The sequence below is a fragment of the Sinohyriopsis cumingii genome, chromosome 1, assembly GCF_028554795.1.
Source record: "Sinohyriopsis cumingii isolate HCF-2022 chromosome 1, ASM2855479v2, whole genome shotgun sequence".
Taxonomy (NCBI): domain Eukaryota; kingdom Metazoa; phylum Mollusca; class Bivalvia; order Unionida; family Unionidae; genus Sinohyriopsis; species Sinohyriopsis cumingii.
In genome coordinates this window covers 58,443,267-58,467,630 of record NC_142961.1, presented here as the reverse complement: position 1 = coordinate 58,467,630, position 24,364 = coordinate 58,443,267, and the positions used below count along the sequence as shown (strand labels likewise).

Here is a 24,364-nt window from a genome sequence, read left to right as displayed (position 1 = left end):
CGTATTGGACTCGCAACCGAGAAGATCCGCGTTTGAATCCTAAATCAGATATGTCCATTTGCAAGGCACGTGCTGTTAAATAACCTTTTTGCATTGCTCTGCTATAAAGCATCAAACCCAAACAGATCATCTCTCAACCAATCACATTTGTGTCTCAATGGGTCTGGATCACTTTCGAGGAACCAAAACGAATACAAGTAGTGTTAAAACTCGTGGTGTAGATGCTAATGAGCAAATATCCAAGCCAAGAAGTTATTACAGACAAACTGCTTCCTGAACTGAGAAGCTTGTATTAGAAGGAAACGTAACTTGAGAACAAACACTGAAAGTGTTTCCATCACTCCTGAACAAACAAACAAAAATAAATAACCCCATTCTTATTGAAACACACACACACACACTAATTTTCATATAATTTTTTTACGAAAACACAAAAGAAATATATTTTTTTATCTTTCCATAGTTATATTAGTGAATGGATCTTATCACGTAAAGTACTCTTAAAACTCAAACTAATAAATTCTAGAACCACAAGATCCGACTTTGGACCAAACAATTTCACTGCATGCATAATCAAAGGGGAGATCCAAATTTGTCCTTTCCCTACCAATATTGTAACCATCGAAAACACGATATGACCTGATTATACAAGTCTTTTCTAATGGACAGTTTTGTTTCCTTTTAAGAAAGAAAGAACTATATCTTATCATGAAATGCATTTGACAAAAAAGACGGACAGGGTCAATTTTAACATAGCCGAGAAAAAACAATACATGAAATTACTGGAATATTGGATTATTATATTGCATAGCATTTCGCTCTTGCACATTTTCGTTCTTTTCTTTATTTTTTCCTATTGTTTTTATTTAAAGTTACGAAATTATATATTACCCGCTTTGAAGGACACAGTGAAGATGTACTTCAAAGTAGGTGATTGCTTTTCCATTGATTTATTGACTAGGATTTCAACTGAGTGATTTAAAATTCGGAGAGCACCTGTAGCAATGGCAATATAATTGCTGTATTTACCCATATCTGAGTCCTCCAGAAAGAGAAGAGAGTCCATCGTCTCATTTTAAAAATGACCATTGACCATTATTGGACGAGTTCGTATTGCATATATTTATGGAACATATTGCACAAGGAGATAAATGTCGGTTGGTCAATACTATTCCAAGATTGGCTCAAGCCAATTAACATGAATTTACAATATACGAATATTGGCGGTTGTCATTAATAGGCCTCTAACTAGCTTCAAATTACAGGTCCAGCGACTAAGATTATTTAATCAAGCTAAATGCAATCGGACGATCGGGTTGGGGTGGGGTGGCAATTCTGTTATGCTGAGCAACACTAATAAATATTATGCAAAACGCTATTTCGAATATTATATAATGAAAGTGAAAAAACTTAAAACAAATATTATCCTAGCTGAGCTATTGATTCAAACATATTTTGTCTCTTAAATGTGTAACTGGAGATAGATTAGAACGAAAGAAAATGAAATGGCTTATAATGTTCTTCTCCTTTTACGATACAAAAATTATAAATGTATATAAATACGAATATATGGTGGATGATATTAAGTTTTAATGACAAAAAGTAAAAAAATGTATTAGTCAAAGATGATGAGTCTATTCGTTAAACATTAGCAATTAGCCAAGACATATACAATCACTAGTATGAACAACGAGGGAGTTCATGAAGGCGAGGATAAAGAAAGCAGTTAAAATAAGAAACTGCCAATTTCAATGTGTCGAACAATGTGTTCAAATTTGAGAAAATATGGATAAAAGAAAAGAGAGGGAGACAAATAACCCAAAATAAATATTAAAAAAAACAAAAAACAAGACTACAGGTGAACAGTGTTTCGTTCTGGAGCGAGTCGTTGCAGAGACAATGGCGAATCATTTGGGAAAATAGTGGAAATTGATGTTTGCAGATGTCCATGAAGGTGTAAGTGCATGCGTGGGCATAACGTGCGCTTATTTAATAATGTTCTTTTCTTTTTACTTTTCAATAAATTTATGAAAGCAGCGACAATACGAATGTTTACTTCATACGGACGCGTTGTACCGCCACACAAGAAGGTATTTAAAGTTAAAATCCCATATGGTGTGAGCGATTGATAATAAATGCAAGATAATTCGTAGTATTGTTAACTTTATACAGATCCACAACTACAGTGTGGTGATCTGATTATAGTTTTTACTAATAAATGTTTATTAAGTGATTTTGTTCTAAATCAGGCATGAAGAATTCCAAATTTTTTCTTCTACCCCTACAAAAGCGTCTGGGAAGATAAGTGTCGCGAACATTTAATGTGCTTTTGAAGTTGTCAGTGGAGTCTGTTAGTCTCAATAGATAATGTATTCTATTCTCGAATGGTCGAAGGGCCGTAGAGAGCGATCATGGGCCCTGGTCTAATCTACACCCGGACCTCTCCTAGTTCTTGTTCAAACAAAATTTTTTTCTTCATACAATTAAAAAGTGTTTTTCGGTGCGGGTCCCTTTATGGGCCCAATCTCCGGGGATATATCACTGTTTGAGCCCCCCCCCCCCTTCCCCTATCTGGTCGGCCTTGAGTCGAGAAAAAAAACGAGTCATTAAAAAGATTTGTTCTAGCTGTACAAATTGTAAATTGTTTTTATTACGTAAGTCACGGCGAGTAAAACCACTTACAGCTGGCGTAATCAGAAATGTGATATAGGGAGGACTTGAACCAGTTGCCATTATACGTGTATACAAGAGTGTAAGTCTGGATTCCAGATTTTCCCATTTCTCGATGTAGTTAGTGCTTCAGTAGATACTAATTTTGTCACACCAGTCACAATTCTTCCCGCCTCATTTTTTTTTTCTAGTTCTCTTTTCTCGAGTAATGTTCAGTTATTAGGAAGCGTGATGTGCTAGCTGCTTCCTCTATCCGACCTTTTCTTTAAATACACGTTTTACTTTTTCAGTCCATTAGCTCTTTGGGTTTGGTCAAAGTATTTTGAAATCATAGCTCTGATATTGCCAAGTAAGCGCATGTTCAGTCAGCAAATAATTTGTTTCTATTTAATGATATTCTTATTTTCTTTCTTTCTTTTTTTCTTTCTTTCTTTCTTTCTTTCGACCGCGCCGTTGGCCTAGTGGTTAGAGCGTCCACCTCAAATACGGGAGGTCACGGGTTCGACCCCAACCGAGTCATACCAAAGACTAATAAAATTGGTGCTAACAGCTGCCTTGCTAGGCACTTAGCATTAAGAGGTTATTGTTAGGACTGGTCGGCCTGGTATCAGGATAAGGTGACTGGGTGGGACATCGTGCTACGTGTCTACCGCATGATGCCCCTGTGCTAGACATCACTATAAACTGCCACATTGTAGACATCATAGCAAAATGACTGAGAAATTTGTAAAGTTACGTTAAAAATTCAAATCACACACACTCTCTCTCTTTCTCTCATTCATTCTTTCCTTCTTTCTTTCTATTATTCTTTCTCGTAGAAGTTGTCTTTATATGTAGAACCTTTACTAGTTTAATTGTGGAGTAATGGATTATACATACGTACATACATACATACATACATACATACATACATACATACATATTGTTATGTATACTTATTTTTGTTTGTTATTTGTTATTTCCAATAAAAACTGTATGGTACGTATAATACTATTTCGGACTTGACCTTGTCGAAAAGCAGTTTATTGTCTACCTGAAAAGTGACTTTTAGTTTAATAAACAAATAATACATAGCAAATATTTTCCCTGAGTGTGGATTAAATATTAGGATCATTATCTTGATATGAGAAAAAGATACTATATTTACCATGTTCTTTATTATCATTTTAGTATTAGCAACAGATTTGATATGGTTGACAGCTTAGAATATTCTAGAAATGAACATCGCCCTCATCCTGGTTTTTCTCTTGCGTATAAGTGTTTCATATATTCTTATTTACTTTAAAAATTACTCATTCCTGTTATACCATCTTTAGGCAGAATCTATCTTACTGATGTGTTCAGTATTTGAGTATAAATTATTTATTAAATGTATTATTCACTGGAAGTACAAAGTGCTCTTAAATAATATTCCTGGTTAGAAACATTTTTTTGGAAATATAGTGAATTATTTCAAGGACATCTGGGATTATATTATCGTGATTAATTGGAAGACTGTTAGTACATCATCATACTTCAGGCTACTGGTACATTTGTACATTCAACTACATGCACGTCAACGCCTTCAGCGCTGGATCTTTTTTTGAACAACACTGGAATTTATTTAAAACTTTATTCATTAGGACATGGTAAATATTGTTTACTCGTGTTGGAACATCTTTAAACAAGTGTCGAATCATAGCTGTTATAGTTCACCCTTTTCTCGTGGTTGTAGAGGTAAGTTTATGGTCCAGATTATTCAATATTTCTGACTTCTGAATACTGGTTACACCAAATTTACTATAGTCTGAGTGCATTCCATCGCTTAAATCATCACAGTATGGGACAGTACAACTAAAGTGACTGACTGAATAACAGGATAGCTCTATCAATATACTCCATTAACGTAGTTATATGGCAACGTTTGCTTTTGTATTCGCCTCTCAGAAGAAAATGGCCATAGTGCTTAGCCTGAACAGGATTTTAAGGTATGGGCAAGAATGCGGGAAAACAAGATGAAAACTCCTTTCTTTCACATTTTTGTCATTTCTTAATTTCAAATTTGACTGAATATAGTGAAGATTAGTTCTTGCTACGTCACAAGCATTTGACAACTTGTATGTGAAATTACAAACATAGTCAAGACGATTACTTTTTGAATAATCAGTTAAAGGAACTTCAATGGTCCACAGATAGTATATCCACACAAACAACAAAAAAACAATTCAAAAGGACCAAATCGTAATGAGTATTGGACTGATTCCCTAAAAGCAAGCAACAGTTAATGAAGATCATTGTCCCAAGGTTTTCCGGTATGAAAACAATATGATCGAATCATATTTTTCAAAGTTGCATGAAATCATTCCAAAGTCCCTTAATTTTCAGGGTGATAGGTAGAAGATTTAAATTGGTTGACGCCTAAGTCATGCATGACTTGCTGGAAGATTGCAGACATAAAATTATACCCCTTATCAGATTAGACAGACTGGGGAAGGCCAAACTGAGTATACGTCTTTATCAAAGCTTATATTATTGTTTTAGTTTTAATATTCTTCATTGGAATTGTCTCTGGGAATCTTGTAGACGCACATATTATGGTCAACAAGTATTTTTTTGCGTGAGTTGTTCTTAGATAAGGGACCGACACATTCTACCATCATTTTGCTAAATGGTTCGTCTGCAAATGAGCTTTTTATATCTTCTGATTGGGCGTTCCTTTCCATTTGACAAGTGTGACAAGATCTAAAGTATTTACATACATCACTTTTAATTTTCGGCCAATAAAATGAATCAAGATTTTGTGATCAATCTTATATACCCCTAAATGACCAGAAAAATGGTTTCATGGGCAAGACTAAGAATTCCTGTCTATACGACTTCGGAACAACAATTTGATTGGTCATTGACCACTCGTCAGCAGCGGAAATCTCAGGTGGTCTCTATTTCCTCATACCGACCCCATTTTCAATAAAATAACAAACAGGTTCTTGTGTAGCTTCAATGTCGCTGATAGCACTCTGAAAGAGCAGGAGATCTGTGGATCTTGTTCCTGTTCGACAATTAGTGAGTGTCGTTTGTCACCCTGATTAGAATAAAGAGAATGAGTAGAAAAAACAGGGTCATTGTGATTAATACATTTTTATTGATCCACACCAGGAGACAAATGTGACCTCATGGAAAGCCTGACCAATACATGTGCGAGTTTAAGGAATACTTTCCTGATCAACATCGCTGTCAAGAACATGCTTTGCCAAAGTTCAAGTAACTGCACAAGCTGGATATAAATCAGGGTTTTTGTTTTCAATAGGATTGACTTACTGATCCAAACAAGGCTTGTTAGTTCTGACGGACTAACCACAACCCCATCTCCGGCTAGGTCGCTACCTCGTCATTAATATATACCCTCGATGGGTAAAGACGGTATTATTCCGATTATCACGGGCCCTCTGACTAAGCCTGATGAAACATTTACTCAATGAAGATGAACAATACAGAGCAACACTCTACTCCATGATTTATAACAATTTCGTTTGAAGAATTCTTTTCGGGAAAAGGCAAAGTACCTGATAACAAATGACTCCAAGAAGCTGTCCCTTAAAATTTTAATAAGGATTGACTTTATCCAATCTTCAGTAAGTGATATAGAACCTATCAACATGCATATTTCATAATTCTCCATGATAATATCAGGGTGGGGTTTGTTTAACCCAGCAAATGTTTTGCTTTCAATACCTGACCGTGACCTTGGCCTCTTACAAATAAGAGCATTTGAATAACCCTGTCATGATTATGTTGCTTATTTGTCAATCTGTAGCAATTAGAAAAACCACGGGCCCTATATTCTTGCAATGGTGTACGTATACCTTGAGAACCAAAATCAGTAACTCATATAGCAAAAGTCTGACAACCTTGCAAGATATTTCAGTGATATACATGTACTCACAGCTCTATAGGTTCGCTTCTGACCAGCATGTTTTCCTCCTCTACCGTCCATTTCCACGTGTACACTATAGATGATGTTGAAAAAATCCTCTACAATGGCAACTTGCTTGTATTCTCGAACTGTCTCGTTAAAGTTGGAATCATTCTGTTAATAATAATAATAATAATAATAATAATAATAATAATAATAATAATAATAATAAATTAATAAATAAATAGCCCAGCAGTAAATATGAAGACACATGATGTTAGCCTTAAAAGGGTGGGAATAACGGCGCAATGATGACGATGACAACTATGATATCAGAAAGTCCATCGTTTAACCATATGAATAAGAGAATAATATTTAGTTGAAAGAACAATATTATGCTAATAATCTGTTATTGACAAAGACAATATATCTGTATATAAGTGAAGTAAAGATTGAAATAAAATTTAATAAGCTTGTAGATACAGCTTAATTTTAATAAATATTAAAGAAAACTGATTAGCATGTAGATAACAATTTAATATTTTTTAAATATAAAAGAACGTTAGAAAGATACATCATGAAGCCGTCAAGCAAACAGTAAGGACAATCGTCAGTAACAAATTTAAGATGGCTACAAAGCGACCAGACAATAAAACTTCATACTAATTATGCTGCTGATACTACTACTATTATTACTACTTCTACTACTACTACAAAACGTACTACTACAATAATACTACTACTTCTGCTGCTGCTACTACTACAGCTACCACTTCTATAATACTACAACCACTTCTACTACAGTAGTTAATTCTTACCGAGGTGTATTATATGCAGATTGATTCAATACAATGACAACTAGTTAACAACATTGAATGGTAGTTCATATTTTAAAACACTCATCATCATCATCATCATCATCATCATCCGCATCATCCGCATTATCATCTCAAACAACAATAAACGCATCTTCAATATCATCATCTTCTTCACCAATCTGGTTATTTGCATCTTCCTCCCCCCCCTCTTCGTATTCACTTCCACCATACTTAATACGACATTCAGTATCTCTACATCTTAGAAAGACTATAAAATATTAATTTTATGATGACTCTGAGTACTGCTCGAACTAAACTAGATAGAGCTTCAGTGATTACCATCTGCAGCCCAAGTCCGAGATTTCTCTGATCCTTGCCACCCCAGTTTTGATATTTGGACATCAGTGTTGTGGTGTAGGGTCAGAGTCCATTGCCGATCGAAAAATTGGAATTCGCCGACACCATTTGGTGTCGGCATAGGGTAACCGCTTATTAGGCTGCCTAGCAAACTTGAACGACCCTTCATCGAGATATACCTGCATGACATCGATTGGAATGTGATTTATTTTCTCAAAAATCGCTAGCATAGCATTCGGCAGGTATTTAATCCACTGACAAACGAGACGAAATTACACCGTTGCTGAAATTTGACCTGAATCTCGCCATTTGCACACACACACACACACACACACACACACACACACACACACACATATATATATATATATATATATATATATATATATATATATATATATATATATATATATATATATATATATATATACATACACACATATATATATACATATATATATATAAGATGTATATGTGTGTGTAACGTGTAAAAAGTGTTCACGGTATATCTGCTTTTGTGCGCATTATACACGGGTAAGCGGTACATATATCTGGGTTTATACGCATTATACACGGGTAAACAGTACATGTATCTGGGTTAGTGCCCATTATACAGGTGTAAAAGTTTCATGTATATAGGTTTATGAGTATTATACATGTACACGGTAATCGGTATATGTAAGTACATGTATTTGGGTTTATGCGCATTATACACGGGTAAGGGTACATGTATCTGGATTTGTGTGATTATACACGGGTAAACGGTTCATTGTGTCTGGATTTATGCACATTACAAACGGGTAAACGATACACGTATCAGTGTTTATGCGCATTATACACGAGTTAATAAATAACTGGAAATAAATCACTACTTGCCACGATCTCAAAGAGGTGTATTGTAATCTACGTGAAGGAAAATGCTGACATGTTTGATTCAGTTATATGAAACAATAAGTTCAATATTTGGAATAGTTTATTGTTGAAAACACGTATGATGCAAATTGAAATGCAAAGATGACAAGAAAAAGGACCACATGTATATTGAAGCCTTTATTACGGAATGATGTTCCGCCTAATTATGGTCCAACCGGGTAACCAATAAAACCTGCTTTTTTTCAATGTTACTCATTTATTCCAAAACAAAATGATAGCATTGGAAGTTCACTTATCTATTTAAGACTTTTTTATACGATGTTTAATGTTGAAATGTGTAGAATTTTAAAAGTGAAAACTCGTTTGGCCAAATATGTACAAATACATAATACAGTATCTGTCAATTTCTTTGACAGCAATTAGATGAGACGTCGTTAACTTTCCTTGTTTTGCCTTTGAAATGATATTTATAAAATAACTTTTACTGAAACTAACTACCATGGTAAATTTAATTATAGAAAAGAAAAGGAAAATCCTTAGATAAATCTGTACCATTATATCACATAACATGCTAAATCTCCATACAAAAGTTAAAACGAGAGAGAGAGAGAGAGAGAGAGAGAGAGAGTACAGTCTAACTATCGATTTTGTTTTGTGAAACCCTAAGAAAATTGCAATAAGGACTGAACGCCTAGACTAACCAGCGGTACAAATTGAAGGTGGATCCCGTTACATGAAGATCCCTAGTTAAAATCGTCTTCATAAAGAAGGCATTCGGAGCGAGGGAATAAAACCTTTGCCTTGCAATTTGATTAAGAATGGTGACATTATATTCCAACTACGCGGAAACCAGCTATAAACCGGAATTAGTTGAGGGCAAATTGATAGAGAGCCTGGAAGAAAGAGGATCTTTGATTCTGTATATCACTTAATAACAGTCGCTGTTTGAGTATCGTCTCACCAAGATAGGTGGCATGGCTTGCAGAATTGTACAGGGCCAATAAAAATGTGCTTCTGAAGTAGAAAAGGACATATTATTTATTTGATTAAAAAGTTCAAAACCTAACGCAGTTGTGGCCTTAATGTTTGAAATATGTCTCGTGATCTTCGTGACCACTATATGGATATTTATGGTATCCCTTTTATCCTGATCATTAAGTACGTGCTTTGCACCGTGATGGTTTCCTCACGTGCGACAGTCCCATCATTGCAGGCAAAAATCAAAGTCATGTTACTCCTCTTACAGCTCCTGCCATCATGTATCAAAACAAATTCTGTTTTAGGGAAAAATTTAAATGAATTATGACCCATCATGTAACTTTTAGTCTATGAGAGTTTGAATGGTCTAGCGTGGCACGAGTGTAATTGTGCTGTGTGAGCTTTTATGAATGCGTGTGTGTGTGTGTGTGTGTGTGTGAGAGAGAGAGAGAGAGAGAGAGAGAGAGAGAGAGAGAGAGAGAGATTTTACTTATAAGGCCAGATATAGTGCATTTTCAATAACAACAATTTGTACAGCTCTAGTTGAAAAGTCAATATCCATTATACTTATCATCGAGAAAGGTTAGATTCATCATTTTATCCCTGTAATGTTCGTGTACACCCAATCTTGTTACCAGCTGACGTATAAGTGAATTAATAATCTGGAATGGCATCTATAGGTTTATTAAGGTATATTAGCACCTAGGTACCTGTCACACTGGACCACCTGTCAATCGGCGCTGCCGATCCTAATTTTCTGTTAACGGTCTTAATACTGATTACTGATCAGTCCATCTCTAATTGAACCGAGGTCTCTTCCCATTGAAGCTAACTACTTTGGCCAATGATGACTTCTAATGAGTTTAATTTCGCTCTAACTGTCCGATAGCGCACCTGATCAATTCCATAGCGAGCTTCTTTGTCAATCTCACATTTGCAGCCAGGTATCCGATTTTACCGAGATCACCTATGCGGGATATCCATAAGCTAATTTGTCGTTTTGTCCTGTCGTGCGTCAGGTAAAAGTCGATTTAATAAGAGATGATGCAGTTGACGATGAAATCCAGAATTAGCCTTCACTCACGATAATGAGATGGTAGTGGGTTTGTATAGAGTCCCTATTTGAAGTCCTAATAGGCAGTGCCATCAAAAGCATCTATCATCCTGTAGTGAGCCAATTCTCCATAAAATGCGCGTATTTATCCTGGGATTACATGAAAGAACAAATATGAAGGTAAAATGACATGATCATAAAGAATAAAGATTGTTGAAATAAATTTACCGTCTATCCGGGGGCTGAATGTTGACAGGAGAAGCGTTTTGTGCAGAACAGAAGAATTAAAGAAAATGAGAGATAAAGTGGTGGACGAAGAAGAAGGCTGGACTCCTTGATAGTATTTTTATCTGATATAGGCATAGAATGAAATCGGAATCTGTCTTAGCTTATAAAAATGACGAGTACCTGAGCACAAATATCACACTTGTACTTAAAGACTCAAAAATGAGTGCGGACCACTCGTAGCCCAAGTGGTTAGAAAGTCCGCCTCGGATGCGGGAGGTCGTGGGTTCGCACCCCGGCTTAATTATACCAATGACTTATAACAATGATACTAGCAGATGCCTCGCTTGGCGCTCAGTATTATGAGATTAGTGTTAGGCCTTGTTGGCTTGATTCTTGGATAATGTGTCTGGGTGGGACATGATGCTTCATGTCTACGTATTGATGCCCTAGTGCTAGACATCACTATACACTGCCACATTGCAGACATCGTAGCGATATGACTGAAAAATTGTTAAATTTTTTTTTTTAATTCAAATCACACACACACACACACTTGTATGTTGGCGTTAAGACGTCGTTCCACATTAAAATTATAATTTGGTAACGCTGATAGTAACGCGATTAATTATAACACCGGGAAATACATCGCAAGTCAAAGCGCTCTGCGTCCCACGTCTTGGGTTCGAGTTTTAAGCAATGAAATCCAAAGGCAGTTTATATACGCTTTATTGTGACTTTATTGGTATAATGTACTGCTGCGTACTAACTTGTAACGTCGTCTGCTATGTGCTCTGTCTTTGCAAGTAAATATTTCCTGACATTTACCTCCTACGTATTAAGTAAAATCTTCATATTCTGAACAAAAGCCAATGTAGTAAAAAGGATCTCAGAAAAGGCAATGTAAACTGAATCTTCAAGTCACCCACTCCCTTCAACATCTACCTGGAAAGGATCATGTCCGATGCCGTGGAAGACCATTACGGCAGTGCCAGTGTTGGAGGCTGACCAATCACCAACCTGCGCTTCGCTGATGATATCGATGGCTCAGCAGTAGATGAACAAAAACTGTAAAATTTAGTGAACCGTCCTAACCAAGCATTAAGAAAGTATGGGATGGAGATCAGCGCTGAAATGACCAAGCGAATGACAAACAACCAGAGTGGCATTCAAAACGTAATAAGATTGAAAGGACAGAAGCTGAACAAAGTGATAACCTTCAAGTATCTAGGTCATATCGTCTCTGGTTAAGGTTTTTGATTAAGGTTTCAAACTGGTGTTCTTTTCAATATTGCGCAGACAACAACTGCACTGGCTATGATGAAGCCTTTTTAGTAGTATGGCATGCTTGGGTCCAAGATGAAGTTTATGTGCTCACTCGTCATGTCTATACTCCTGTACACATATCTGACATGGACCCTGACAACGAAATTAGAAAGAAGAATCCATGCCTTAGAGATGAGATGTTATTGAAGGATCCTGACTAGTTCATTCTTAGAACACGTTTCTAATGAGGATGTGCCAAAGTGCAATTGGATCGAATGAAGATCCGCTTACCACTGTAAAGACACGCAAACTAAGACGGTATGGTCAAGTCTCACTCTCATCTGGTCTGTCAAATACAATCCTACACGGCACAGTGAGGGGAAAGCGAAAAGATGCAGACGAAAGAAGAGATCGGAAGATAACATGAAGGAGTGGATAGGCATGGACTTCGTAAAGTCCCAAAGAACAGTGGAGAAGGTAACAAAAATAAGAGAACTCGTTGCAAAGTCACCAATGGTGCCCTACTACTTGCCTGGTTACGGGAGAAATGAAATGATGATGATTCGAGTTACACATGTTTGAATTATGGAAGTTTATTTGTATTTGAAAACAACGTTAGACAGTACACCAACTTTAGGAGTGAACAATGTGCCATGTTTCGTTCTTACCTCCTTGACTACCCAGATTCAGATTCCAGTTCACGATGACTTAGTATACAGGGAACCGTGAAGGTCACTTTCACTATCGCGGTCTTAGTTCGATATCCAGTTCCAATTTGTGCAAGGAATAAAGTTCACCCTTAGAAGCTGGAGGGTTTAATCCCAAGTTTCCGGTTCCCTCTGCGCGAGTCAAACTCTGACTACTCTGGAGTTTATTCTGTATTTTTTCTTATACCTTTTGTTGAGTCGACTTAAAATAAATGACTTTTAGTCTGTTGAATACCTCTGTAACACCTGACCTCACCATCAAATGATTAGTTCGCCGTTACGAACCATGTATTAGGGTAAAACGTCAGGTCATTAAGATGATCTTCTAGAATTCTAAAATTAAATCTATTTTTATTTTTATTAGCAATTATATCCATAATTTATTTCCTATCATGTTATTGCAAACATAAAAAATTGGTACAATTCGATTCTGATAATGCTCGAGATCGACGTTATTGTGCTTCATTTAAAAAATTAAACCTTTCTACTCTGTACGCTTTGGGGAGTCCTGAACACTCCGCCAGAAAAAAGAAATAAACCATTTTAAGACTGTCCTAAAATAGCCGTGACATATCAAAATAACATATGATCTCTCCCATCACGTGACCAAAAACCTTTTCAGTCTTTCAAGCTGAGATGTTTCTAACTGACTTTGTTTGATGTCCCGGTTTGTGATGGCTTGTAATTATTTGCACTGTTAATGCTACATGTTCCTTAATTGAAAGTCCTCGCAAGTACTTTTATTTCTGTCATTAATGCTACACATGAGCTTTTTGGACGCTAATAGGTTAATTTGAACAAAATGAATACATTTTGTGGAGTAAAATTATTCTCTGATGTGCCAAGTTTCTTTTAGACAGAACGTCTTGTTGTCATGCTCAAAACATTCAAGACTTTTTTTGTTATTGCATAGTCTAATACGGAATGGTCATCACCTGTTCCGTATATATAGTAACACTTTTCAGAACCAGACACCAGTGAGAATACAAATGTTGTACATTTTATAAATTGAACAAGGATAGCGTTTACTTAGCATAAGGAAACCTTAACGTAGCCAAAATATGTATGCAGGCTGAAGGAAAGTTTCTAAGGTTCTAAAATGGTTTCGCTTTTAACTGTAAGTACCGCATGGGACTCCTAATAATTTTACCTGATCATTTTTGTTTAGAGTATTGCATTATCTTCTTGTTTCTTGACACTAAAAGGAGTTCTGTGACAAAGCACATGCATGTCCACTATAAAGGATTCGCCATATGCAAAATAGATGCGGGACAACAGAATGGAATAAACTGTTAGAGTGAGAGAAGCATTCAGCATTCTGTAGTAAACCGAGCAAAGACGATTACCCTAATATATCTTAAATCAAAGCTTTGAGATAAAATGAAGCACATACTGTTCAAGGACACTGAAGGTCCCGAGGGAGTTTTCCAATAAATGTAAGAATTTTCCAACAATCTGGCTTTGGTTTGACATATCTAATTCGAAAATCGTTATTAAAGGCGTTCAAAATTGCTCGTCAATATTTAATCCGGACTAAATCTCATCAGCACGTCGTGATTTCTGCCTAAGAGTCGGCTAAAGCTTCCTGATTACTGACGCTAGGACTAAATCTAAGATACGATGCACTCCCTTAGAAGGTGAAGGCCTTTACAAGTTCGTAACCACTCTTTTGTCAGCTTAATTTCTGAAATCGGACATCGTGGTCACTGCCAGCACAAGAGCATGCGGTCTAATTCACATAATTGTTTGAATGGCTATTTCTCACCATTTAATGCATCAAAAATTATCCAGTAAGAGGTGATTCAATCAGTTTTTGCAACATGCTTAAACCAATAATTATTAAAGGTTTAATATCCTTCCAAGTCTTCCCTGGTACGATCAATCATAAATCTCTTAAAATGTTATACATACAGCTCTAATAAATTTAGACTCTGCGTAACATGTCAGGGCCAGATTTCTAATTTTGGGTCGCTATCAAATCCCAAAAGATCCCAAAATCAGTCTCATTAGAATCGAGGTATATTTATAATAAACACTTCTGACAGACAACGATAAAAATGGTGCAGGCTTTGCTAATATTTGGGGTTTCCAATCCACCTATTCTTAGTAACATATCAAGATGAAGCGTTGCATTTCCTGTTAGTGAGGGTTATCGTTAAAACCGGCATGTTCCGAATGAAACATTTCACTTTCATCAATTTGAAAAATGAAACTTTATTGCTAAATCTAAACGTCAACTGAATATTACCTGATATATGTGTCCTTTATGTCAGAGCTTTCAAATTTAATCAGTTTTAAGTTGCGTGTACTGGTGTCGCTATGTATTCTGGTGGTTTTAGTATGGATATGGGGTGATAAATGACGTACTTGTTTAACATCCTGTTAGACTTGAACGGCAACAGACCTGTATCTTCACGATTAACGCATGTTACGGTCATGCACGTGGTCACATAATATGGATGAGCATATGAGGATATAGAAGATTCAACTTTCATAATTGTTTTCTACAATTCAAAGAAAAACTAACGAGGAAAGAAAATGCCCCAAAAAAACCCACCCTTTAACTGTTCCCACAGATTAATGTACATATTAGAACTTTATCGGTCCCCGATTGGCCTAGTGGTCTAAAGCTCTCACCGTTACGGATCACTGCCATTTCACCTCTGTCTGCGTGGGTTCTAGTCTCGGGCTCGGCTAATGTGGGTATGTGAGAAAGCTTGCCGGTAGCTTATCGTGGGTCGGTGGTTCTTTCCGGGGTTTTCCCGGGTTCTTCCTGCACCATTAATACTGGCCGCCATGTATAGCCTATCGTGTGCTGAAAAAATGGCGTTAACCCCCATTACAACCATTATAAGAACATAATCAAACATTCAGTTTTTCTACAATCAACAAAGACAAAACTGGACTCTTGAATGTTAGATTAAATAAGGGGAATTTGCAACAAGAGATATATAAAAACAACGAGAACTGTTCGTGTCGTGTATTTATCGTTTATGACCAATAGGAATAATTTGTATGTCCTTTAGAAACGGTTTATTGACACCAGGTTTAAAAATGGATTTTCTGTTATCTTATATGCGAAACAAGTGCAATCTGAAACATGTCTTCTTTACCCCTGCATGTATATGATAAAGAGGAAGTATACAAATTGAAGAGTTACAGATAACTTGAGACCTTATTATAGACTTATGGTTGTAATTTGAAGAAAATATCAATATTTTATAATATAACTAGCATTATATAATACAAAACGTACACGTGTCTTGATACCTTGCTGTGGATGTGAAGCTTTCATAGTCATCATATCATATCATATCATATCATATCATACCATATCATATCTAGAGGATCTCAAATGGGTAATGATTTAATGCTGAGTATATGAAACGAGTTGAACAATGTCCAGCTTTTGCCAGCCTTGGCTTGGAAAAGCTGAAATTATTCAACATATCATATCATATCATATCATACCATATCATATCTAGAGGATCTCAAATGGGTAATGATTTAATGCTGAGTATATGAAACGAGTTGAACAATGTCCAGCTTTTGCCAGCCTTGGCTTGGAAAAGCTGGAAATTATTCACCGAGTTTCATAAATTTAATATTAAGTCCTTACCCATTTGAGTTCATTTTATCACTAAGTTTTTATTTCAGTGAAAACTATTTAGATAGAAAAAATAACGAGTAATTTCTTTCATTCTGACAGACGTTGCACGTTTCATTTGTTGTGCGTAACAAATAGTCCCAAACAAAGCTGAACTATTAACGTTTACAAGTAGATTATACTTTAATTACAATCTATAAGTCAAAGAACATGGGTCCTTAATGAACAGAACATTTTACAGAGACAAAATCAATTTTCAACACAGAATGTCTAATGCTCGTGATGTCGCATTGTTTGATGCAGTACCGGTTAGAATGCGGTAGACTATCCATGTTTACGTACCCTAAGATGTCAGATGCAGAAATTCCCATTTTTACGGTAATGTATTCGTGACCGGATATTTGCAGTATTTGACTTGAAACAACACACGGCAGAATATGTAAGTTAAACAAATTTTATTTTGAGTCAGAATTGCATCACATATTTACCGCGTAAATATGCTGTGGTTAGATAAAGTTCTGACAGTTGAGAGACCCATTTATGTCCAAATTCTTCTGTGAACAGAGCTGAGTTTATTTACTTCTGTAAGTTAATATTTAAGCCACGCTTGTATATAGGGTGGATTCCATGCTTCAGGTTTACCGCTCCCCTTCGACCCCAACTTACACATTCGCTATGAACTGAGCAATACCCTTATTTTTACTTGTTGTTGTTGTTCTTGTCTTGGGGGCTTATCCATTTTTCATGCTATGATATGTTATACATGATATAACAAGTCCCTGCGGTGGTAAATTGGTCATATTCAGACAGACGAGACCATTTTTAACACCAGTTCCTTTCGTGAATCAAATAAAAAATGGCGGCCAAAATGTTTTCCCATTATCGTAGCCAATCAGTAAAGAGAATACTGCACAATAATGTCATAAGCTTATTTGGACCAATCAGAATCACATAAAGTAATATGTTCACATGTTATAATATCAAAAATATGAAACTGCACACACCATATGCAAAATATACCGACTGTGTGATACAATATCATATGACATCACACCAGTAGTAAATGGGGATACCCTACGTACAATGGGAATTAGCATTACAAACCACCCTGGGACACTCTACGTACAATGGGAATTTAACATGGCGAAAAATCGTGGGTCAGATTACGTACAATGGGAATTAACATGGGAATAAATCGTGGGTTACTTTACGTACAAGGGAAATTTAACATGGCGAAAAATCGTGGGTCACTCTACGTACAAGGGGAATTTAACATGGGGAATAGAGTTTGGGCTTGTTTAGGGACAAGGGGAATTGAATATGGGATTTTTTTTTTTTTTTTTAAATTTTTTTAAAAAGGGGTAGGCAATGGAAAGGCTATCTCTTTTCGAGAAATATGGCTGGCCCTGAAAAGGGCCTTTGGGTTTATGTTAATATTAATATTAACATAGATGGCATCTGTCACATCTTCTTCTTCTTCTTCTTAAACTCCTTCTAACTGTCGGTCCATACACAAGTACCCTCTTGAGACATCCTTGTCTTTCTATGTAAACTCTCCTCATCCATTGACTAGTATCTGTCCTATCAACAACACTCCACTTGGACCTGACATACATGAGCATGTCCGTCCTAAACATCATGGAAGACACAAGGGTGGATTACTCAACTGTGGTCCACATCTTGAAGCGACGAGAATAGGTGAATCAATGCAGTGAACTGCGCTTATTTATAGGTACAGGAAGGATTGAAACGGATTGAATTCATTCACCAATCCGAACACGCGTTACAAAATTCAGTCAGCTCGCATCCAATCCGAAGAGAGCAGTCTGTGACGTCACGTGGTCTATATAGATTCGTTAGCGCTTGTGTGCAGTCAATCTATGCGACAGTGATTCAACATGACGGAAACTCAGAAAACGATCCATTGGGGTGCACCAGCAGGGGAGACCGCCCAAGGGAACCCGGACTTACTTTCAGAAGAGGTACATTGGGATTTTGTGGATTTTCTTACCTCGCAAGAATTTGTTCCGGAACCTTCGTTACCTTCTTCATTACCGCAAGTGGAGAATTTTAGACAGAGACAGAAAGAAGAATTGGAGAAATTTATGCAACGACAAAAGGAAGCGGAACAAGCTTTTCTCCTACAGCAACAGCAACAGCAACAAGAAGAGGTAAGAAAAAAACAACAGCAACAACAGCAAGAAGAAGTAGCAGCAAAGAAACAAGAGGGTAAAAATCAAACGGCTACGGTACTGTTGGACATTTTAGCGGAGTTAAGAAGTCTGAAACAAATGTATCAGACTTCTTTATCACGACCGAAGAGAATACGACCTTCCCGAGCTAAACACGCCAACCCTGTAACTAAGCCTGTCGTACCACCCTTAGTGATTTCAACCCAATCATCAGAAGTAGGCCTTGGCCGTGGCAAAGGCTTAAGGCAGTTAAAGTTGATTGGTTAAACTCACCCCTACACCAAAATAAAAAGGCCCTTTTCAGGGCCACCCACATTTCTCGAAAAGAAATACAATTTCAATTTGCCAATAACTCAAAAATGAACCCCACCCATTTTACCCATATAGTACGTGTCTGTGTATAAGTGCGTGAGTGTAGCTTCTTATTTTAAAATCAAAACTCAAAGACACTTACCTTATATCATTCATGTATTCTTTTCTCCATTTTTTACAGTCCAATTCACAATTCACCACAGAACACTTTAATTAAAAGTTCATTGACTTCTTCTTTCTCCTTGTTTAGTCTCTCTGTTTTTTGAATTTCTTCACCGTTTTTTCCTCATTTTCTTCCCTTCTTCTTTTCTTCTCCTCTTTCTTTGCTTCTTTTAAATAGAATTGTCTTCTTTCTTCCTCTTCTTCCTCTGAAGAATCCCTCTCTTCTATCGAAGAATCCCTCTCTTCTTCCGAAGAATCCCTCTCTTCTTCTGAAGAATCCTTCTTTTCTTCTGACTCCTCTTGTTTCTTTTTTGGGCAATCTGGAGACCAATGTCCTTTTTCTTTACAATAATAACAGGTATCTTGACTTTTGTCTTTTTTAGCCCCTGTTTTTTTTTTCTTTTTTGACGGTCTGGACACTCTGAAGACCAATGCCCTTTCTTCTGACAGATATAGCAAGTATCCTGACTCTTATCTCGAAAGGAAGGAGAGTAGTCCGTCGGCTGGTCTCAAGAGAATTTTCTAATGACCCCTCGCAAAGCTCTGACGAAACGTTCCATCTGGGTAGTCTCTTCCATCGTTCTCCTCGGTTTGAGAGTGAAATGAATAGTGAAAGGACAAGACACACCCTTTTTATATACGCTGGTTTGCCATGACTATAAATTAGTCTATGGTGTTTGAACTTGAGTCATTTGACGTTTTGCACTCAAGATGAAACGATCCTATTCATTCGAGAAGAAAGAAGAAGAAGAAGAAAGTAAGAGGCAGAAACGTGATCTATCGCCTCGTACCAGGGCTGAAATCTTGGCACAAATTCATGCCAGTGATTTTGAAGAGGACATGAGTGAACCAGAATCCGAACCCTCTAAACCAAGTTCACCACCCTTAGTCAACCCTGAAAAATACTATTCCATTCGAGAGGCGGAAAAGCGCTCCTCTAGAAAATTTAGAACCACGGCTTACACCTACACGGTGAAGTTTAAAGATTTCAAGTCCGACGTACCGTTGGAGAAAGCAGAAGGGTTCATCACCGAGATGTGGGATTCTTCGCTCACCGCACTCAAGCGACAATGTCAACCCAAAGAAGACGTCCGCTTGACACTATCCATAGATCACGACGGTTTGAAATCCCCTGTTTGGATCGAGTTTAGCAGACCCGCAGAACTAACCCCTTCCAAAATCATGGACAAGATTCAACACGTACAACAATCTAATGACCAGTTTGACATCACCGATGGTAAAGCCACACTGAAAATGGCTCACGTCTCTCTTACTCAAGGGACAGGACGCAAAAAGATGTTATTGGTGGACGACCTTCGCAACACCAAAACAAGTCTCGTCCGAATTATCAACCCTCAAGACCAGATGTGTTTAGCTCGAGCCATCGTGTTGGCACGAACCTATGCCAACAAGAACGACACGGTAGAATGGAAAAGAACCTGGAACACTATTCAACGTTCCTATCGAGCCAAACAACGAAACGAAGCAGAACTCCTGTTACAACAAGCCGGACTGTCCAAAGACACACCCTGTGGCATTCCTGAGATGCAAAAATTGCAAGATGCCCTAGCTCCACGCTACACCTTGAAAGTGCACCCTCAAGAAATGCGCGGGCCTCTGTTGTTTCGAGGCCAAGATTTTAAGGACGGAAAATACATTCATGTTTATCATCACGATGACCATTTCGATACCATTACCAGTATCACTGGATTCCTGGGATACGGTTATTATTGTGAGAAATGTGACTATGGTTATAACAATCGAGAGCAACACAAGCATTGTGGAATGAAATGCCCAGGATGTTTGGCCTCTCCACCCTGTCTAAGCGAAGGACCAGTGCCTTGTTCCACTTGTTTGCGCACGTTTGTCAGTCCTACCTGTTACCAGCAACATCTGAAGACGCAAGGTTCACAGCAGAAATGTGCTTGTCAACTCTTGAGATTGTGTCCTACGTGTAGACAAGGCATACGTACCAATAGTACCAAGGCACACGTATGTTCAGGAAAAAAAAATGTCACATTTGTCATCACATCGTGGACTTGGAACACCAATGCTACGTGCAAAAATACCAACCCCCACCAGAGAAAGAGGACGGTCACAAGAAGAAAGGCAATTTCATCTTTTTCGATTTCGAATGCATGCAAGAGACCGGCATTCACATTCCTAATTTCTGCGTGGCTCATCGAGCGTGCGAGAAGTGCATTCAAGAACCTATCTTCAGTCATTGCCCTCACTGCAGCAAGATTCCTGGAGGACGTGAAAAAATCTTTCGGGGACCAAACACGTTAGCCGATTTTGCCCAATGGGTCTTAGACCCCATCGACAAGACGTGGAGCCAAGAGGACATCGAACGTTACGGAGATTGTCATCGTCATGCCAAGGTGATGGCTCACAATTTCTCCGGATACGATGGACAGTTTCTTCTCAGATACTATACGGAACAAGGCACCGAACGTCCTAAAGTGACTTTGAACGGAGCCAAAATCATTTTCATGCAAGTGGGACAAGTAAAGTTTAAAGATTCGATGAGTTACTTGGCCATGCCTTTGAGCCGAATGCCTAAAACGTTTGGAATGACAGAAATGGCTAAAGGGTACTTTCCACACTTTTTCAATACGGAAGCCAATCAACATGCCGTTCTACCCCATTTGCCTGAGGCTCACTATTACGACCCCGACAACATGCGTACCGAACAACGAGAAGATTTCTACGCTTGGTACCAGGCTCACGCCTCGGACCCCTTCGACTTTCAGGAAGAAATGTTAAAGTATTGTCGTTCCGACGTGGACATTTTACGACGTTGCTGTGGAAAATTTCGAGAACTGTTCATGGAACACGGAGGGGTCGATCCTTTGAAAGAAGCTTGCACCATTGCCAAAGCGTGTTCCTTAGTGTACCGCCAACGATTCATGCCTGAAAACACCGTGGCTGTCATCAGTCCTCAAACGACCCACTTTGTCAAACGTCAATACTCGGTCAAAGCCCTACGCTGGTTACATTACTTGTGCGACAAGGAAGACAAATGGATTCAGCATGCCCGCAACGGAGGAGGCGAAAAGACCATCGGAACGTATTCGGTCGATGGCTGGGACTTAGAAAACCCCAAGATCGTGTACGAGTTTAACGGTTGCTTATTTCACGGATGTCCCGTCTGCTACCCTGACCGTGACACTAAAAATCAGTTTTTACAACGGACCATGGAAGACCTGTACCAGGACACTTGTCAGCGACGCCTAAAGTTAGAACAGGAAGGATACCAAGTGGTGGAAATGTGGGAACACGAGTACGATCACCGTATGAAAACCGATCCCGAGTTTAAACGCCTCGTGGAAAGTTACCAGTTCATGGACCCGCTGAACCCGAGGGATAGTTTGTACGGAGGAAGGACCAATGCCACCTGTTTGCTGTACCAAGCCGACGAAGAGAAAGGAGAAGAAATCAAATACTTGGACGTGTGTTCGTTGTATCCCTACGTGTGCAAATATTGTCGCTTTCCTACAGGGCACCCGCAATTGCTGACGGAACACATCGACCTGAAAAACATTCGACAATACGAAGGCTTGATCAAGTGCAAAGTTTTGCCTCCCACGAACCTATACCATCCCGTCTTACCTCACCATTGTCAAGGCAAACTGATGTTTCCCTTGTGCCGTACTTGTGCCGAAACGTGCAACCAGGACCAACCTTGCCATCACAGCCAGGAAGAACGTGCCTTGACGGGAACCTGGGTGAGCGTGGAATTGTTCAAAGCTCTGGACATGGGATACCAACTGTTAGAAGTGTACGAAATTTGCCACTTTCCCAAGACACAACAGTACCACAAGGGTGACCCTACTCAGAAAGGCATTTTCGCCGACTACGTGGATGCCTTTTTGAAACTGAAACAAGAAGCCAGCGGCTATCCTTCCTGGTGTCACACTCCCGAAGACCAAATACAATTCAAAGAGAAATACTACGAACAAGTAGGCATCTCTTTAGACCACATCGAAAAAAACGAAGGCAGGCGATCGTTTGCCAAAGTGATGTTAAATTGCTTGTGGGGTAAAATGGCACAACGACCGTGTTTACCCAAGACGGAATATTTGACAGAACCTTCCCGCTACTTCCAGATGATTCACGACAAAACCAAATACATGAAACACGTGGACGTCGTTCGAGAGGATTTGATCTTGGTCAATTACGAAGAAGATCTGGACTTTGTACAAGACGACCCTTTTGGAAATGTCATCATTGCGGCTTACGTGACAGCTCATGCTCGCTTAAAATTGTACGAAGCTTTAGAACTGTTAGAAGAACGCGTCCTGTACTTTGACACGGACAGTTGCATTTACATCCATCACCCGATTCAACAGCACCCTGACATCGAAGGAGACCGTTTAGGAGCCTGGACAGACGAGCATCCCGACGACAAGATTCTAAGTTTCGTCAGTGGTGGTCCCAAACATTACGGCTACGAATACCGGGACAAACAAGGAGAAGTGCACACGACGTGCAAAGTGAAAGGACTGACTCTGAATCATCGTACCAGTCGAGTGGTCAACTTTGGGGTATTGAAAGAAGCCTTGCAATCGGGAGAGGATGGAAACTTTAAAGTGACCACTTATCAACCGAACAAGATTGTACGTTTACCCACTCATCACATCGTCAGTCGGCCCCTGGAAAAAATCTATCAAATCGTGTACCAGAAGCGAGTGAGACTTCCCAATCACTTTACGTTGCCGTACGGTCACATCGATATTGGTCAGCATATAAAAAGGGACAACGTCCAAGACCAATAGTTCATTGTTCATTGAAGTAACTTACCATGTCGTTGACGAAGAAGAAACCAGATTGGTTAGGAGTCAAATGTTGGACATCACCGAGACCAGGGTTTTGAGGCTTGGACACAAGAGGTGGCCCAGTATGCACGAGAGTTATTCAAGGAAAAAAGTTACTTTTCAACCTGTGTTAGTGACGGTGCCAGAAGAACCCGTCACCCAGGACAGAACTGTCGTGGACAGGCCTGAAAGACCCTTTCGGGAGGACACTTGTGTGACCTTTCCCCCTACTATAGAACTGGTTAGAACTTTACCCAAAACATGTGGTTGTTGTACAGACACTTGTTTTTTATTCCACGTTCATGTGCCTTTTATTCTTGTACGTAAGCCTTTGGCTTTTATGTATTTTTGTCTTTCGTATTCATGTTTGAAAAAAACATTCAATAAACGTGTTCTGAAAAAGTATATAAACTCTTGTCTTGTTTGTTTTTTCG

General features: G+C 38.3%; 1 protein-coding gene across 1 annotated transcript in view; it reads right to left on the bottom strand.

Moving 5' to 3' along the window:
- LOC149806933 (nucleolar protein 4-like) overlaps positions 1–24,364 on the bottom strand; it is a 231,661-nt gene that overhangs the window by 132,808 nt on the left and 74,489 nt on the right. The window contains exon 2 of the mRNA XM_089959904.1: positions 6,593–6,736. Coding sequence (XP_089816030.1) covers positions 6,593–6,736 — 144 coding nt within the window. The remainder of the gene's footprint in view (positions 1–6,592; positions 6,737–24,364) is intronic.